At 48.9% G+C, this 19,116-nt stretch overlaps 3 protein-coding genes across 5 annotated transcripts in view; 1 reads left to right on the plus strand and 2 right to left on the minus strand.

Moving 5' to 3' along the window:
* LOC118503565 (3-hydroxy-3-methylglutaryl-coenzyme A reductase) overlaps window positions 1–10,134 on the minus strand; it is a 30,204-nt gene extending 20,070 nt beyond the window's left edge. Inside the window, exon 1 of one of the 3 annotated variants that reach the window (XM_036036979.1) lies at window positions 10,043–10,134. The gene's annotated coding sequence lies outside the window, so the exon portion shown is untranslated. Of the gene's footprint in view, window positions 1–8,791 lie in introns of all 3 variants that reach the window. The other 2 variants (XM_036036978.1, XM_036036977.1) reach the window with 2 other exon arrangements.
* A 784-nt stretch (window positions 10,135–10,918) lies between these two features.
* On the minus strand, window positions 10,919–13,357 carry LOC118505337. Its single transcript, XM_036040991.1, has 3 exons — window positions 13,100–13,357; window positions 12,713–12,955; window positions 10,919–12,643 (listed from the first exon to the last, which is right to left on the minus strand). The coding sequence occupies exons 1-3, from the start codon at window positions 13,146–13,148 to the stop codon at window positions 11,100–11,102; spliced, it is 1,836 nt and encodes a 611-aa protein (XP_035896884.1). The 5' UTR covers window positions 13,149–13,357; the 3' UTR covers window positions 10,919–11,099.
* A 100-nt stretch (window positions 13,358–13,457) lies between these two features.
* On the plus strand, window positions 13,458–19,075 carry LOC118505334 (negative elongation factor A). Its single transcript, XM_036040983.1, has 4 exons — window positions 13,458–13,738; window positions 14,262–17,357; window positions 17,423–17,578; window positions 17,667–19,075. Exons 1-4 carry the CDS (start codon window positions 13,529–13,531, stop codon window positions 17,910–17,912), a joined length of 3,708 nt encoding a protein of 1,235 aa, XP_035896876.1. The 5' UTR covers window positions 13,458–13,528; the 3' UTR covers window positions 17,913–19,075.
* Window positions 19,076–19,116: the final 41 nt, after the last annotated feature.

Genomic DNA, 19,116 nt, shown 5'->3' on the forward strand with positions numbered 1-19,116 from the left:
CTTATCGTAGGCGACGCATTAACTTCTCCAGTGCTTCTGAGCTTTCCTCCGCTCAGTATCACAGAAATATCAATGACACCGAGATTGAAGGCTGATGGCGCAATGAAGCAATAGTGTGGGGAATCATTTGAATTTTTATTGACCAGCGAAGCAACATGAATTCCAACATTTTGTTGCTTCTACTACGCTCTGTCTCCTCCAGCGCAGCTAACGGATCACAGTGAGTCGTTTTTTGGGTTGGACATTTTTCAACACATTTACAGCATTCCCCTCCCCCCCCCCCCACCCCCTTATTTCTTGTTCACCCAACCGGTTACCTTAACGGGAAAGAGGGTCAATGTCTTTTCGGGGGAAGAAATTTGCATGCCGATGAAGAATGGGTTTCGCCTTAACCGCTGATAAGTCATTCGAACGAATCTTCGAGCTGATTAGGAAACGATCGGTGGCGGCGATGGTGCAGATGTGTCAGCGATGCGAGATCAAAACGTTACGCCATATGTGTCGATCCTTCGCTACGGTCACGCACTGGCCAGGTCCTCCTTGAGCGCTGGTGAAGGTTGGTCGGAAAATGCAGCCACCGAACACGTGGACAGCCTTCCTAACGGTCAGGGATTGGAGCATCATGAACGATGGTGGACGATGTCGAATGGAAAGTGAAACTGGATTAAAGATGCAAGAAATGCGGAGGCACCACAGTCAGGGCTAAGGCTGTTCCGTGGGACCTTTGAAGGCAAACAGGGCACTGGGTTACTCTCCCCGGGTCGGGTCTTCAAATACGAGGCTGCTGACGAAGAACAGATGTACTAGCGGCGAGAAACGACCCTTTTGAGATTCAAAATCATTGGATCGTGTTTGAAAGTGTAGCATAAACGAGCACAACCATCTTAATCGACCGTGGCTGGTAACGAAGCACCGCAACGCACCGCACTCTTTTGAAGGTTCCGAAAAGGAAGGTGTTATCCAATAGGTAGCAAGAAACAACCAGACGCGCGGGGTTGGGCGCGAGAAGGGGGGTAAATTTAACACCGGGACATACTGAAGCAGCTTCAGGAGCTGCCTCGAATATCGCTCCAGTTGCGGTAAAAGGAGAACGAAGGTCAGCTTTACGCAATGGCGAAGATTTTGCTCTCAATGGAATCGGTCCAACCGAACCGTACCACTGCTGGAGAAGGTAATTTAAAAATATCCTAAAAAAGTTACGAATCGATCGACTAGCATAAGTTCCCCGGTGTGTGTGCTGTGGACACTGTTGCTAGGCCAGTTTGTACCGGGCACCGAAAACCCGTTCCACCGGCGGTACCAAACAAGGTTCAGCATAAAATCGAAATGAAAACAAATAATCTCAACGGTGAGAAGGAGCCAGAGTTCCAACCCAAAATAAAGCTATCTGTGCCTGACATGCCAGCCACAGTTGTCACTGGCGGTGCGTATGGCAGCTAAATTAAAGCTCACTGGAACAGAAGCAACGGATGGCCCGTCGATCTCCCCCACTGCCGATGGCTTTCAAGCATTCGGGTACACACACTTTCAACGCACTTCACTGCCATCGAACGAGTGGCTCTTAATAACCTACTTCGGATCTTGCCCCCGAACACCCGGACGCGCCAGCACACAGTTTTCCCCACGTGATATAAAATGCCGCTGGGTTTTTTTTTTATCATCATTCCAAAAGAGAGCGTCCACCAGCCACGGCCGGGACTAGGAACTCGGTTTCAAGATCGTCTTCGACCCCGGTGGCCGACAACGCAACGATTAACAACAAATTTAACAGACGCCCTCCTCTCTCCCAGGTAGCCTCGGGGGCGATGTACTCCATGTATGTGGGCTTGCTTTTCCTCTCTACGGACGGCACCGTTTCCCGCTTGCTTTTCCCCGGTATGTGTGTCTGGCTGCGTTGTGTATCACTCGATCAGCGCGGCAACAGTCAATCCGGTCCGTATCCGTTCGTCCCGTTCGGTGAGAAAGTGCCGCGCAAAATTCGAAAAAGTGAAACTCTTTTGATGACCCACATTATTGGTTTCCGAAAGCCGTAGCGGTGTCGTGGCTTCATGTCTCTTTCGCATTCGACAAGCGCCCTGCCCGACGTTTACCCAGGATGTTAACGATTTGTCCGTAATGACGCGCTGGAGGCAGGAATCAAGAGGGTAAAGCAAGGCGCATCCAAAACAAACTGCGTCACCACAATAGCTGTAGTAGTAGGATTGGCCTGTTGGAATTAAAGGTGATTGTAGTTCTTTGGCAGCCAATTAAGATCCGCATTCAGGTGCAGGAAATAAATAACGCTAATGCGATCCGAAATGCAAATTAAAACGCTATCCGTATCGCAATGCTAATACATATGTTTGACACAGGCCTCAAGCCACAGCCCAAAGCCGAAAATTTACAGCTCGTAAAGCAATGAACAACAAAAACACCGTAAACTCTCGTCTCGCCCTCCAGGAGGTACGAATTTGTCACAATTTTACCCAGAGATCGGTATATGGCGCGTGACTACACCGCGTGAATATATTAGTTACCGCATTATTGCCAGCCCCGGGAGTCATCGGCCCAACGCGCCATTTTTGTTGGGATGCCGTCCTACTTTTCACTCTCCCGAGGACCGGTAAGATGAAAGAGACAATTCCACCATTCAAGCCCTTCCTAAGGGGAGAAAAAAAACACACACACAGGTGGAGCACTGCTACGGATGTACAAAAGCGAATGCTTTTAAGCGGGTAGGGAAATAGACAACAGTTTTTGAACGACATCTGGAGGGCAGGGAAATTGCACGTCAGCGTAGACGTGGCGTGGCAAGCTCTTAAATCATCAGCATCCCTGTATAATTGCACCGCAAGTCAATTGTTAATGACAAAATAAAATATATATTCGATACAAGCGGGCACACAGTGACAATGAGAGGCGCGGTTGCATTCGCTGGGGCGACCGACACACGCAGCTGCTGTACGCGAAAGGAAGACACGTTGGGATGGCGGATCGCGCCAAGAAAGTGAAAGTTACGTCACCCGTAACCGCGGAGACCGCGAGAGGTATCAGGCGGAAGAGGGAGCAGAAGGAGTCGGGTGCTTTCAGCCGTTTTGAATCCGCTCGCTTAAATCACTTCTCTGGCCGATGACATCCGTCAAGGGTGAGTAATGCCGGCGGGAACGGAAGAATGTGCGGGTTGATGTTTAAGCGGGGCTAATCCATCAACTAGCCGCCATTCAAATGGAAGCTCAAACATGCTTCTAGACATAATCTTGATTTAATAAGAGGAAAATGACTGTGGGAAATTATTGGTGAAATGTTGGCCAACTGATGGCATTGTTAGCGGAGCTGATAATTTGAATTATTAAAATCAATGAATAATATTTGAGCAGAGATTTTTGTTGTTGTTTGAACTACATTCTCCAAAACCTGATTCCAATGCCAATGTTGTTCTAATAATAGTAAACCAACACACACACACACAAAGCAAATAGTTACAACACAACACATTCCAAACAATGTCTTCACTTTCGTACGGATTAGGTGCCAAACCCCTTACGACATATGCTACGTTCCGAGTCATTTGATCAGATGCTGTGGGCTCCAAACTGACACCGACCGTCGTTCGGACGAACCCCACAACGTCACCTCACACCACCGCATACGTGACGACTCCCCCAACTCTACACCCGAATCTTTATCTGCTCTTTTATCATGTCCATGCAAAACTGCGCCCTCGCACACAGACGCACAATCCTGTGCGAAACATTGCCGCAACTTTGATTCCGGTGGTTGTTCACCAGCCTCTCCAGCACCCTCCCGCTGCCATTTTACCATGTCGATCGTCATTTTCATTCAAGTTTTGCCCCGCCCGTCCAACAGTGTTCGTCGTGACCGCTGGGTGAGCTACTTTTCGTCATCCCTGCACGCCCGGTGCCACCAAAAACCGGTCAGCCATCCGAACGCGCGCTCGCGGTTTAAGGATGTGTGTTTGTGTGACAGTGCATTTGATCTTACACCCCCGGTGCGTGTGTGCGCGTGTGTTTGAAATTAACAACTGCGTAACCGCGCACGGTCGTACCTCCCAGCTTCTGCGACCCCCATCCAGGCTTCTGGTGAGAGAGATCCAACCTCCAAAAAACCCGAAACGATTCACACCCCTTCCCACATGCGGGGGGGTCGTATGTGATCGTAGCCATGTGAGGAGGTATGGCTGGTGTGCGTGATATCCTAACGCTCAATGTCGCCAGATGGACAGTTTCGAGACCGCCAAGCACCCAAACCAGCGTCGAACGGGAGTGGGAAACGCGCAATGGTACGGAATATGGCCGTCGTTCGCTTGGCAAACACCTGAGGATCATTCCTGATGCGCGTGTGCCTAGCGCAACGATCAGGTACGCCACCCAGCTGGTACGGTCTTTTCCTCTTCCCACCAGCGCCATTGGTTAATCGTAATTTAACACCAGCGCCCGATACATATTTCGTTTTTACTGCTTCGATTTTCCACCACCTTGCCAAACCGCGACGCTTGAGGTTTCGGTAAAACAAGTCAGCCATGTTACGGCCAGCAGCCCGCACACCCAACGTACCCTTGCGGTTCCCATCGGCAAGAAAGCAGGAATAGACCAACCGAGCCGTGCCACTCTGGTCATCCGCAACAACCGATTAGCACGAGCAAGAAAGCGGCTAAACAAACCGACCAAGCAAGGCAGCAAGTGCAGCAAAGCACCGATACGTTCAAATGATACTACCAGCAGCAAGACCAGTTTGGCTGTGTGCAATGCAGCTTTTTTTTTGCCGTCTGTGTGTATTTGTTTACTTGTTGCTCTTCGCGAGTCGCACTGATTGCACGCTTCGCCAGCAATCGATTGCGATGCAATCTTGGCAGAGCCTTCTATTGCCGTATAATGGGATCTTCGACTCAGCATTCTCCTCCTGCACGCGGGGTGCTGGAAACGTTTCGGGTTTCCATTTGGTGAAGATTTGCAAAATGTTTACTTTCGATGAATCGAAAAATTGTGAGATGGCTAAGCCCTTGTAAAAAGGTTCAACAATACTTCAACGCTGTACCAACTTCCTGGATTTGATTCAAAAAGAAGGAACCATTTTTTACGAGCAGTCCACATATATTATGAAGAGACAACAAGTCAATATACAATTAAATTTGCAAATTTCAAGCCATGTTTTTCAGATTATGTTGATCAAAGAAATGCCTAATTTTCGAAATATTGGGATTATTAAATTAGAACCTAATCCAGAAAACTACTCCACAACTTCGGGCGCAAATCTTCTCCTGTACATATTTCTATTAGCTATGCGCCATAAAAAAGAAATCGGAACATTGAGGATGTTGTTTAAAATAAATAGGCTAGAAAACCTTGGGGTGGTCCGGTAGAATATTCGGTAGATACGCAGGTCTTAATACGGCTCGAATCCCGACCGGGTTGCCTCCCCGTATTCAGCTACGGGTAAACTTAGTCATGGAAGCCAGTAATAAGGCTGGCCAACACCTCTTGAGGTTGTCGAGAACATCAGGAGAAATAGATTATTTCATAAAAGCATTCAGAACATTTAACTATAACATAGGTTAGACACAACGCCTGAGTAAGGATTTTTAATATTCCGCCGCAAGCTTTCACATTAATACAGTATGGGACCTGGAAAATCCAGTTATCTTATCATCATCGCTGTATTGATGGCTAATGCAAGAGCAACCCAGTTTAGAAACTCGATATCTCGTTATTCTACCATACGATGAAGCTTCCTCGCAAACTATACGTCCGCAACATTAACCACAATTTGTACCGCTAGTCATGATTGATTGATAAAGCGAAGGAAACGAAAAGGCGTAAGGAGTACCGAAACCGAAACCGTACGCAGCGCACACCATTAAAACTCACTTTTACTTTTCACTCCTCACATGGCCCAAAACGTGCCCGAGTGTACAGGCACGCTCCTTGTTGCATGACGTATTGAACAGCATGGAGCAAAAGAGTTGATAAAACAGTACACTGTACGAAAATGGGTATTGCAGTACGATCAAAGCCGAAAATAAAACCAAATGTGTATTACAGGTGTTGGACAAATATGGTTGCACTTGATAGTAAGCTAAACTGTGCGAAGAGTATCCACTTGCAATGGATTGGGGATTCACTTCAACAGGCTGATAAGATAAAGCATTAAGTAATCACACCTTTTAATAATTGTTCAAGCGCTTAGTTCCGTTCGTGATCGTAACAGCTAAAGAGAGGCACTGGCTACAGTACAGCTTCCAGCAGCTGTTTAAGGTTTTTGATCACAAATGCTTCCCAAACGAAATCTGCATACAAACTGCCAGATTAGGGATGAAATATGAAATGTTAACTTGTTATTCAGCGAGTGTGTGTTTATTCGCACAACATCATGCTCGGCCGGTTTAAGCCTATGGCTAGTGTGCTCCGACCTGAGCAGTGCAGTGGGAGGTGCTGCAGTAGAGCATCCTATAAACAAGTCACGCTGGCACGCTGGCGAAGAAACTCCCCGAATGCTTAAGCTTGAGCCAGACTTTGTAAACTTTGTCTCACCGACGGTCAGCTCTATCTCATCCGACAATCGATCGATCGCTAAACCCAACTACGCACTCACGCGGTTCGGCACAGCAACGTTGCGGCTACGGAAAGAAGCAAGTGGTGCACACGTCTAGCTCAACGGTCGCGCATCAAAATGTGGCCTCCAAGTGGTCGAAACTTTAACGACAGTGCTTCGCACACGCACACGGTGATGTAATTGGGCGATAGCGGCGGGGTGGTGGTAGCGCAGTAACGGTACAAACGCGCGTTGTTTTGATTATTGTTGATTAGGCGCTTTTTTTTTGCGCCACTAGCAACCGATCCTTATGCCATAAAGGAAACTGCAATGCTCATCGGTGTACGATCAACTGAAGATGCCATATCCGTGTTGGACAAAGAGAGAGAGAGAGGGAGTTTTTTTTTTGGTGAACGAAATCCTTCTACCAACTGGATCTGAATCTGCAGTGATTACAGATAGCGATAAAAGCTGGCTTGGCATTATTGTATCACCGGCGCGGCAAGGTATTTTGTATTCCTTCGGTTACCAGCGCATTTGGAATATCCACTTCAAATGATCTATTTATGCTAATCACCTTTCCACCCTGCTTTCGGCTTATTGTTTGTTGCTCAGACGGCTCTGCTCCGACTCATTATTGCGTCACCGGCGCTGTTGGTAACGTTGGTTCCGCATCCGGATCGCTTCTGTTATATATACACGCCCCGTGGTCAGTGGACGTGATCGTGTCCCAGACCTTATCCAAGCGCTCAATCGCTCTTCCTTGCACTTGCTCCACGTGGCACGGACCTCAAATGGGAGTTCGTTCGTGGGTCGTAGTTTCCAATCTACGGAGCGTAAACAATCGATGGGTACATCTTGAACTTTGATTGAACGACTGGTTTCTTGGAGAATTGCCCGACGGTACCCGGAACTGGTACGCGCAACGAGTGTGTCAGTGTCCGTACCGGCGCCAAGAGGCTCAAGTGGACACACACATCCGATACATTATTGAATTTGGAACGAAGCCAACGAAAATGCGCTGCAATAACCTATTCCGACAACTCAAGACAGGTTGGTTATTGCGCTCTGCTGCAAGCCTTGTGGATACTTGGAATGAACTTCCGGAGCGCATGGCCGTGCGATAAGTAATCGGTTCGGTTTAACGCTTATTGGGTTTTTATTAAGCTAATTAAAATTGTTCGAATTAATTGAAAATGAAACCAAAACAGAACAAAAATAGAAAGTTATTGGACATTGGCTACAATTACAGGCCGGAAAAATAAATATAAAATATCATATTTAAGATTTCATGGTAGTTTTCACATCACTATTTGTGCTTGAGCGACATACGCACGAATGATATAAAAATTGAGGTTTTTGATAAGCTTATAGCAGGAGCTACATGTAAGATAAGTACAAAAAAAAGAACTCACAAAGCTCTTATATGCTTGATGGGACTTTTAAAGAGCTTGTTTTTATTTTATTTTTTTATTCATGAAGAACGGCCTGGCCTTAAATTGCTTGTTAAGCTTAGAAAAAAGTATTACAAACCTAGGCTGCTTGTTTGTTGGTTGTGCAAGAAGAATTGATACGGAATCTGGGATGGATATATTGGAAAAGTTTATGTTTATCACGCTCAGGAGTGCTAGCTCCACCAATTTGAAACCTGTCCGTAATACAAGCCATGTTCCCAGGCGTTGTTCAAACGAATCACATTAAAACACCCGAAATTCACAAAGTGGTGCAATATGATGCAATAGAAGAGGTCACCGCCGTGAGTGAAGTGAGCCAAGAGCGTAAATCTTCGGCACGGTGTCACGCGCCATCCATGACGCTTTTCCTCCCGTGGAGGGCTGAGAAGGAGTGAGAGATACCCATTGTTTCGACAGTACAGGTATGCTGTCCTCCGCCGATGGGAATCTGCAATGACGATGGCGCGAATATTTTTCGCCATCAGTACCAGTGTGTTGCACTGCGCGGACCACGGACACACAAGGCCAGCCAGCATCGCAAGGATGGAGAGCGCGATTTCCTCACCATCAGCTGGACGACTCTGTGAGGCTGGCTGCGTTGAGTAATCGTGCCGTGCCGTGTGGGCATTCGTACCAAACGTTCACGCGGATGGGGAGGTCAACTTACCGCTTGCAAACAACCGGTGGAAGGGATTAGAAAGCAAACGGGTGGGGGGGGGGGGACGTGTGGGGGAGATATGACGTGCAGCAAGGGATGAACGAAAGAATCGTTGCGGCACCAACCAGATGATAAGGGGCGCTGCTCTTACCTTAGCGAATCCTGGGCTGCGGCGAATGAGAAGATTCGAGAAAAGCAATACGATAACACACTGGACAGGACGCGGGACAAATTTTGCGTAAACACAGAAACAGAACCAAACGGGAAACGGAAACAGCAGCAGGATGAATCGGGGTCCGACGGCCGTATTGTCGTCGGTCGGCAGTGGATTCCTCTGCTACTGCTCGGTGTGATTATGCAGACAATTTTCTTCGCCCAGCTGTAACCACAGATTCACCTGTCCTGCTCTGTCCTTCTGTCACCGTTTGACACTGTTCGCATCTAGCACATGGGATGCGCTCGCTCAGCAGTATTGGGCTCTCGCTTTCGCAGCTGCTGTTCTGGACCCGTATCGGCAGAGGCTGGCTCGCTCGCGCTTTACAAAGTATCCCGTTCGATTCAACAGCGGCCCATTCATTCGTTCTAGTACTGCACTTTTGACACTTGCGTACGGTGTGTTCTTCGCACTACTCTTCTTCACTCGTTTGTTCTGGCCCTTTTTGACAGGGCTTTGTTGTGATTTTCACGACCGAACAATGTTTTGCACCATTCGGGAATGATGAATTAAAAACACACGCGTAGCCAATCAGCGTGCGTTCGAGATGGATTCGAATCCACTTTCACTGCGAAATATTTAGGCCAGTGGTGTGGATTTACGATTCAGCGGACTGGGAGATTTGTTTTCTTAAATGCACATCACACTAAAAACGAATCACAGTCTGGAACGTCTGGTATTTTGTCGCGCGTTGCATCGCGATAGCTTAAAACCCTTTTGCGATTCTCGAATACTAAGCTTCTCACTTCCGTGTTGTACGTAGAAGCGGTAAGGAAAATCGCTCTGCCAGCCAAAAAACAGACAGCTCACCACACTCCACTCGACACGCACGTCGACGATACGGGTGGGCGGCGAAACACTTTACGACTAGACGCGCTAGGAACTTGAATTAGCTTCGCAAGACACAGCTCACTCTGAACACCGAAACGCGATAGCCGCTCCTTCCAATCGCCAACGAATGAATGGCCCATGAAATCCATTGCAACTTTGGTCCGCTCTACGAACGGGTGCACTGAATTGTGGGGATAAGGTGCACCTACCGAAACCCCGTCGGAACATTAAGTCCGACGAACGATGCTGCCCATTTGGCGGACGCTCATCTGCACTTCCCTATAAGCGGGACACATTTGTTCTACCACTGTGCTAACGAATTCCGAGCTAACATTGTTAAGGAATTAAGTTGTTCACCTTTTAGTAATTGATTGCACAGGAAAAACTACCATTTTTCCGAACAGTAACAGACGGAATGAGAGAGTTAGACAGGGAGAGTGAAAGAGAGACTGCTTTTGCTCTATACACCTTGTGTGGAAGGGCTTATCCACCTCGGGTACAACGAGCCTTGACAAGGTGACAAACGAAATCCAAAAATCCGCAATAAATTAGAAAATTTACAAAAAGGAACGACTTACAGGGCAAATTATCAATTATTCTACTTTAATTTTAAGTGTCTATTAAATAGAGCAAATGGATACACACATTAAAAAAATAGCTGCACAGTGGTATGGATTCGTTGCAAATATTCCATGTGCGGACTTTACGACAAATACGCTTTAGGGGTCAGATATCCCCAAGCATTTTAAATACGTTGCTAGCGTTTGCTGAATACTTCGCAGTAAGATGGGAATTCTTTTGGTTTGTTAGTTAAGTTTGTACCTGGAAGTTACCAATTTGTCAAATCTAATTTGTTTCATCATCTTGGCCAATGAAGAATGCCCAGCGAACACAAAAGGGAAATAGGCAAACGTAATCCAAATCGTTTAACTTTCGCTCCAAACTGATCGCTCTTCCGCGCTTCATTTGTTATGAAATGTTCTGTGGACAGAAGATCACGATTTTAAGCAATTTGCAATTCAACCAGTCTTATTTCCTGCTTTGTCGTTGTTATAGCAAGGGCACTTTGCATTTCAATTGTGTTTTATCTGCAGCATCTTCAAAAACTGGTCGCATTACGTTCCGTGTGCACGAAATGAGTGAATTCAGATCCCGCTTCAGCTAAAAATAACGAACAAATCCTTAACAACCGGAAATAGATAGCGCGCATTGTGCGCTTAAATGCTAATAAACTTATTTTAAAAGTGAGGTAGTAACGTCACTATCCTTGATTTTATTTTTTTATTCTCAAGTCGTACTACATTTACAATTATGGATGGAATGAAGGCACATGGCGCACGTACACACGCGTACGCGCCCTTTGGACGGACAAAAAGATACAATAATTTCAAGAGTAAAGAGATTCACGTTACGTTTAGAAGAACAGCTTCAGGCACACCGCCGCTAAAGAGATGAGAAACGATGTTAGCGTGCTGCTGAGAGCGGCAGTCGAGCGATAGATAACCCACGGAAACACGGTGATAAAGTTTTCCGTCTCCTGCCAAGGATTTTCCCCATCGTCAAAGTGCATCGGACACTGGTCCCGTTCACGCTCGTACTCCGTCATGTCGATGGACACTACAGCACCTTCGGTGTAGTTCCAGGATGTGACATCTTGCTTGATATCGCAAAACGCACCAACCGCCTGCGACATAAGCACACGGTTCAGATCCGCCCGCTGGTACACCCAGCAGCGATACTTGGACAGCGGATCCAGATCGTCGTATGTGATGAGATAGGATTTAAGATTTTCCTGCCAGTATCCGATACACTTCATGCGGTAATCCGGATCGCTATAGATATCGATCGGTCGTCCAAGATAGTCCACCGACAGGCAGTAGTCCGCATCGATGGTTAACTCCTTCTGATCACCGTCGCACACGGAAAAGTCCGATATGTTTTGCTTGCAGCGTATGTCCGGCCGAGGGCTCAGCGTGACACCACCGAGAATGCGCGTTCTGAACGGTGCCTCACCTTTCTGCGTGAAGTTGAACTTTCCTGCTACGGGGCAACGAATCGGTACGGGTTTGGCCGACAGAAGCAAATCATAACGCCACTGTTCCCTGTTGGGGAACTGCTTCCACGAGCAAACGGTCGCAAAATCGTCCTGAATCACGGCCAGCCCTCGTCGATAGCGGATAACGTTGTGATGTTTCGGGACAAAATCGAAGCACACATAATCCGTCTGACAACCGTCCACCGTTAGTCGGGCCGTCATGATGCGGGTGTCCCGCTGCTCCCGGCAGACGTAGATCGTCCGACGATAACGCGATTGATCTGGTTTGTACGTTTCCACGATGTGCGTTTCGTTGATCTTCACATCACCATCGATGTTGGCGGTATTGATCCATTCTCCGGTGAAATTTTGCGGGAAGCGACAGCCTGGTTCGATAACATCCGCCTTGACCGGTGTTATTCTTAGACGTTCTGGGGATTTTTCGACCGTTTTCAGTGTATTACATTCAGCTGTGATCGACACGCCCAGGTACAGATCGTCGTCACGATTCTTCAAAAAGCAACGATACTTTTCGTCCTTTCGAGATTCCTTCGTGTTTGCCACGGCAAAGTAGTGGTTCTTGCCGATAAACCAATCGCCCAAGCAACTGTACTCCACCACACCGTTGAACGTTTCCGCCATGCCGATGCACTGTTTGTAGGTGATGTTAAACTTTTCGTTCGATATCAAGAACTGCGTTCCGGCCTGCTGGCACGAATGTATTCTCGCATCCGGATGGTCACATTCGCCAGTGAAGCGGAATCGATTCTGATACGCAAACTGCCACACACCCTCGAGCGAGGAGCGACAATTGACGGGCACGTAGTTTTCGTTAAAAAGTGTTATCAGCTGCTGATCGGTCGATCCTCGGCACACGCGATCTACGGTGGGCTCATCATTCGGTGCCAGGGTCACACATACGGCTGAAAATGCATCGGAAAACATTAAAATCTTGCTTTTCTTTATCTGCTTCCGCAATCGATCATACTTACATTCAAACTTTTCGAATATGTTTACCGTCCTGGGAAAGGCGTGGACACAGTGGTAGCACTTTTTGCTTCGGAAAATGAACGTATAGTTAGATCCTACGCGTTCCATGTTTACAAGCTCGCCTCTGTCCGACATGCTGTGATCGTCCAGCACGGTCAGCGTAGGCCTTCCAGTTTCCCACGAGAACCATGATCCTTGCAGGATTTTTGGAATGGTGAAATTGGATCGCGCCGTCACGTAGGACACTGCAGGAAACGGAAAGTATGCCACAAGGACCAGACGGTTGATATCATTAAAAAGCAATCAACAGGATCATTCCGCATGGGACAATGGAAGCCAATAGACAGCCCCGCCCTGTTGCAGGTGATCGCGCAACAAGAGATTCTTACCACCGTACAGTAACACAACCACCAGCGCGAACACTTGAATTGGCTTCATCGCAAGCCTAGCAAAGAAATTAATCTAGTTTCACAACGTTACACTAACTTATCGTAGTAAAATAAACGAAAACATTGATCAGCACGCCAATTGTTTATGGAGCTGGAATGCTTCTTTTTTTTTTGCTTCTGCTTGTGATGCTGATTCATTCGAAACGTCAAGCAGCCGTCAAAAAACCGTTGGCCTTGGTAGCCTGTACGTAACGCTATACGAACCTTGGGCGTTAGCTGCGAAGCGTTAGCACCGACACTTGACCAGAAGCCGAACCGTGCCGAAGCTTGACAGGCCCGCCTGCCAAATGGTGTTGGCTGCAGAAGTGTGCGTACGAAAGCGGGGTAGGAAAACGCACATCACTGCATTCGGCATCAGTTTTTTTCAAGATGGCGAACGTGCGGGACAGCGACATTTCTCTGTGGCTCCACAATAAGCTTGGTACATCAAACGATTCATGGATAAGCGGCTCAATCACGTCCCAGCTGAACAAGGAAGTGCTGCGAAACATAAAAGAGTGTTTTCCCGACCTACAGACGCAGGTTAAGCTGAAACTGCTGTTAAGTTTTTTCCAAATTCCGCGACGGATCGTCGAAGAGGTAAGCGTGCGAAAGGGATGTGCCGAGCTCATGACGACAACGTTGCGCCGACTTGTGGTCGCGCGTACGGAGGGAAAAAAAACATACAATGCTGATGTTGCAAGCGCGGCAGTGGTAGTACGCGCTGAAAAACGAGAAGAAATGTTGCACAAAGCGGATGGTGTGTTTTTCCGGACAAGTGTGCTACAAACTTAGCTGGCAGGAAGGCATTTTCAGTAAAGCGCGTTTTTCGTTGGGCATTTCTGGCTATTGATTATGCTCCTCCGCTGCCCACGGTCGGGTGGCAGGGCAGCGATAAAGCAGAGAAGCACACTGCCTCGCGTGTGTGCGTCAGTGTATGTGTATGCGTGTGTGTTTCGATGTGTAACATAAACAACAACAAAATAGCGACTGCAACCTGTCATATTGCAAGTTCGATTTTAGATAAATGTTTCCTTATTTGTGGTTAGCAAACAAAAGTTTTATGCTTGCTAGTTAGTGGCAGAATCGTACTAATTCAGATTTCCTCCGACTTTCTTTTTAGTGGAAAACGGAGCTAGAGGAAGTGATCGAAGTCGCTGGTCTCGATTCGGAGCTATGGGTATCGATGATAGCGGAAACGATAAAAACCTTCCCGACCACCGGGTCGCTGAACACGGAAATTTCCGATTACGAAGAGACGCGTCCCATTTTCACAGACATGGTCAACGAACTGCGGCGGTTGGTCGTGAAGAACGCCGACCTCGGTATGCTACCTCTGGAATGCCAGTATCTCAACAAGTCGACGCTTGTTTCGGTGGTCGGGCAGCAGGCAACGCCAGTGAAACATTTTACGCTAAAGCGTAAACCGAAAAGTGCAGCCTTACGGGCGGAGCTGCTGCAAAAGTCTTCCGATGCGCAGAGCTGCCTCAAGAAGATATCTGCACCGACAGTGCCTTTACGGTCGCGTGGCATCCCACGGAAAATGACCGACACGACACCGCTCAAGGGTATACCGTCGCGCGTACCGACCGGCGGCTTCCGTTCACCTCCGACTACACCCGGTCAGACGCGGCCTGGCCTTAGCCGAACGCCAGCCGGCCGAAAGGATGGCGGTATTAAACTGCTCGAGATAGGCGAGCAACCGTTGGGCTACGCGGCAGCGAAAAAGCGCAAACGAGAGCAGGAGAAGGAAGAGCAGGCGAAGAAGGTGGCGGAACAGCAGGTTCAAAGTGCAAACGACACAAAACCGGCCACAGCAACGCCGGCTACATCAAGCCCGACCGTTACGACCACGCCCGACTATGCGGCAGGGTTGTCCGCACCGTCGACAGTGTACAGCCAGCCCGCCACACCAATGCCGGCCACGTCCGGCAGCAAGGATTCATCTTCCAGCGTAATGTCGACGTCGATTGCATCGAGTACGGCGCAGGTTCAGGCACAGCAGCCGCAACAACAGCAACAGCAAGCAACACCAACCTCACAGGCACCGCAGAGACCGCAGCAACCGACAATAACGACCACTCAGCAATCTCAGCAGCAACCAACGTCCTCTCAAACGACAGTCGCTTCAGCTGTGGCCGACGAAGAGGAGGAGGTTGAGATGAAAGACCTGAAAACGGAATCCATTAGCTTATCAACGCCCACCTCCCTACCGGTCAGTGTTGTGCCGAGCGTAAGTTCGGCACCTCCACCACTGGCCTATCCCGCTACGAAAACACTTTCCGCAACGGTCATCAAAACGGAAGCTGGCGGCGTTGGGACGGGTACGGTTGGCAGTTCTATGGTAACGTTATCAACCACGCAACCACCGTCGCTGGTGAGGACTGTGCCGCTGACACCTAAGCAGGCAAAATCGGTGCTGCAGACCCAACCGGGAACGACGGGAGGCGTGCAGATCATCCAGAAATCCACTGGCAAAACGATCAGTGCGGCGGCCGCAGCTGCTGCGGCGGTAACGAGCAGCAGCAACACCAACCCGCAGCAGAAGATTGAAATCATATCGTCCGAATCGATCGTTCCCGGCACGTTGCACGCTTCCATTCCAAAATCGACGACCATCATCAACCGTGGCGGCAATATACTGTTCACCACGAAACAGGTGCAGCCCGGCACGACAACGGCTGGCGGTGGAGCCACAATCATACAGCAGAAAACGCCACTCACGTCGTACGTGCTTAATACGTCCTCGCCCGGAAAACAGCTCAACATTCAACGGATAGTTTCGAACGCCAGCTCGGCCGGTACGCCCAGCTTGACCACAACGATTTCGCGCGCCCCGCACCAACAGCAATTGCTGCAGCAGCAACCGCAACAGATTCAAGTGCAAGGACAACAGACCACTACGCAACCGACCCGGATTGTACAAATCAAGACAGCTCCCACTGTATCGCTGGCCAACAATCAGTTGATGCAAAATATTCCGCCATTAATATCTACCCAGCTGCCGGCCGGCTCGACGCAGCCGACGATACTAAACATTCAGTCCGTGCAACAGCAGCAGGGACAGCAGAACCAGCTGCAAATTACGCCTACAGCGGTGCCGCAGAAGCGTACGATCACGATCACAGCACAAAACCCGCCAACGGCCGGTATGACTACCTCCGTGGCACAAATCCTGCAACATCAGCAGCAGCTGCAGCAACAGCAGCAACAGCAGCAGCAGCAACAGCAAGCCCTGCAAGCCACCGCTGCTGCTGCAGTCGGCCAACAACCAAAGTACACGCAGGTGGTAATGCCGCCGAACGTCAAGGGAAACACGTACTACGTCACGAACGCCGCGAACGTCTCCAACGTGCTGAATCAGAAAGGTGTCATCATCCAAACGGTGGACGCATCCGGCAACACCGTCTATCAGCAGATACCGCTGCAAAACGTGTCCGGCTTGAGCGGCGCCACCATACTAACCGGCCCGCCAGGGCTAATCAAAACCGAACCGGAGACAAAGCTTAGCCAAATCCCCGCGCTGGTACCGACCAGCTCGCTGCACCAAAATATTCCGGCCCTGACACCGGTCGTCATACAGCCCAGTGGGGGCCAGCAGCAGGGCACCACCACCGTGGTGCAGCAGCAGCAGCAGCAGCAACAACAGCAAGCTGCCACCATACCGGCACTCATCACGAACATTTCGCAGCAACAGCAGCAGCAGCAAAAGCCACAGGTACAGCAGCAGGTGATTTTCCGCCCCGTCGGTGGAACGAACAATGTGCAAACGATTTTGCCGCAAGGCATTACGCTTATCCAGCGGCCCGGCGGACAACCGAAGCTAGTGCAAACGATTCAGCAACCGGCCGGTGCGGGGCAACTGAAAGCAGCGGCCACGGCGGGCCAGGCTGGACAGCGTACGATTATCACGCAACTTCCTCAGCAGCAGCAGCAGCAGCAAACCCAGCAGCAGCACACGATTCAGTTCCAGGCGCCGGGATCGCAGCGTTCGGGCGGTACGACCATTCAGCTAGTCCAGCAACCTCAGCAGCAAGGCCAAACCCAGCAGATACAGGTACAGCGTGCCCAGCTGAAGCAGGTGCAGCAGCAGCAGCAAGGCACTACGGTTACGATACAGCAACAGTCGCAGGGCAGTGGCCAGCAACAGCAGCAGCAGCAGCCGCAACAGACCCAGCAGCAGCAGCAAGCGGGCGCAAGAAAAGGGCTTTCTATTTCTGTAAGTAGCGCGCACGAATTTCTTCCGGTTGTGCTTACTAACGCGTGGCTTTTTTCCTTTCGCAGAGCAAGTATTACATGGAAGCTCACGACATGTTTAAACGGGCCAACTGCGTGTCACGCTTGGAAAAGGCAATCATTATCGGTTTCATGGCCGGTTATCGAAACAATCCTAGACCGTCGCCGGAAAACATGGTTACCATCAAGCTAAACGAAAGCTTTGTAAGTGTAGCTGCCTAATAGAACCTAGACACGGCCCATGCCCATTTGCGACGGTAAAGCAAGCTCATTTGTTCTCTTACGCTTGCAGGAAACAGTGCACCAAGACGACAGGACGGCACTGATGCTGGTAGAGTCGCTCATCACGCTCGACTACAACACGGGTCAGTGGAGAACATTCCGAAAGTATCGTGAAGTCGACCAAACGCAACCGCACGCGGAAGGTGCTAGCGGCGACACGGCAGTGGCAACCGCCGGCGCTAATACTGCGGCCACCGGGGCGAGTGGGACGACGGCCGCCGCCGCCGCCGGGCAGCAAAATTCAGTAGTTATTTAATATTTAGCATAGAGTGCACGCAAACCGCGGTAGCGAACCGCCGCCACAAGTAGCGTTGGAACGGACGGGTGTCCCGTGGCGCATGTAGTCCTGTCCCCGTGTGCCCCCTTGCTGTGCAGCTATTAGGCCCTATCAGCCCCGGAAGGAAACGCGCGTAGTGATTAGACCGGTGTGACACATTTGCAGCGGAAAAGGTGATACAGAGTCGTTGCAAGAGGCGGGCGAATGGGGCACACCGTTAGGCAAATTATGAAGTATGTAAGTAGTGAATATATATATAGGAATTATAGGAACGATAGGGTAAAAGTAAAAGAAAAAGAAAAATGCCAACGTAACAGGTGAGCAGGAAAAAGAGCAGAAGCTTTTGCAGAGCGATTCTAAGAATCAAGCACCACGTTTGGAGCTGTGGTGGCTCTGTTTTCGAAAAGTGAGGAGAATGTTAGGTTCGATGAGTGTTTGGAAAATGTTTTAGTCGATTCGGTTTTAGCCGGAACATCATTTGAGCGTTGTTTTCGCTTCGAAAGATGTGTGTGTGTGTGTATTGTATAAAGTGATGTGCATATTAGGTTTGTTTTAGCTTTTGTTTTCCTCAAACACTCTGTACATAGTATGAAACAGGGGCTACACACACACACGCAAAAGTCATCGGTAGCGCAGGGCACCCGCAGGAATGTTGCACCCTTTTTGCCTGGAGGTCTGGCAAACGCAGCCGCGACCATAGAGCGCGGTGTTTGTGATGAGCATTTGGGTAGGAGCTTTAGCAGTTTCGTCAGCTTGCGTCAGCTTGTGCGAATTTTTGGTTAGTTTTTCTTCGTTTTTTAAACGCATCTACAGTTTCAGACCATTTTATTCTACCTTCATTTGCGTCGTGTGCTGATGGCAACACATATATATATATAGAGACATCTCGTAGCCTGTATTGTCTCCCACATTCTCAAGACAATAGCAATAGCATAACACGAATGGGGTGTTTTGCTTTAAGTTGTAGCAATCATTTAGACTATGTTTTTTAATGTAACTAAGCTTTCATGTGTATAAACTAAACGCATTTTAGTTCACGGTGGCCGATAAGTGTTTGTTGCGAATGTTTAGTTTAGACATCCTGTATCAAAATAACAAAAAAGAGATATCGAAATATATGCGTAAACGACAAAAAAGGACAAGGAACGCTGCACGTGTGTGTGTGTGTGTGGCGGCACGTCGG

The sequence above is a fragment of the Anopheles stephensi genome, chromosome 2 (genome assembly GCF_013141755.1).
Source record: "Anopheles stephensi strain Indian chromosome 2, UCI_ANSTEP_V1.0, whole genome shotgun sequence".
In the NCBI taxonomy this organism is placed as follows: Eukaryota; Metazoa; Arthropoda; class Insecta; order Diptera; family Culicidae; genus Anopheles; species Anopheles stephensi.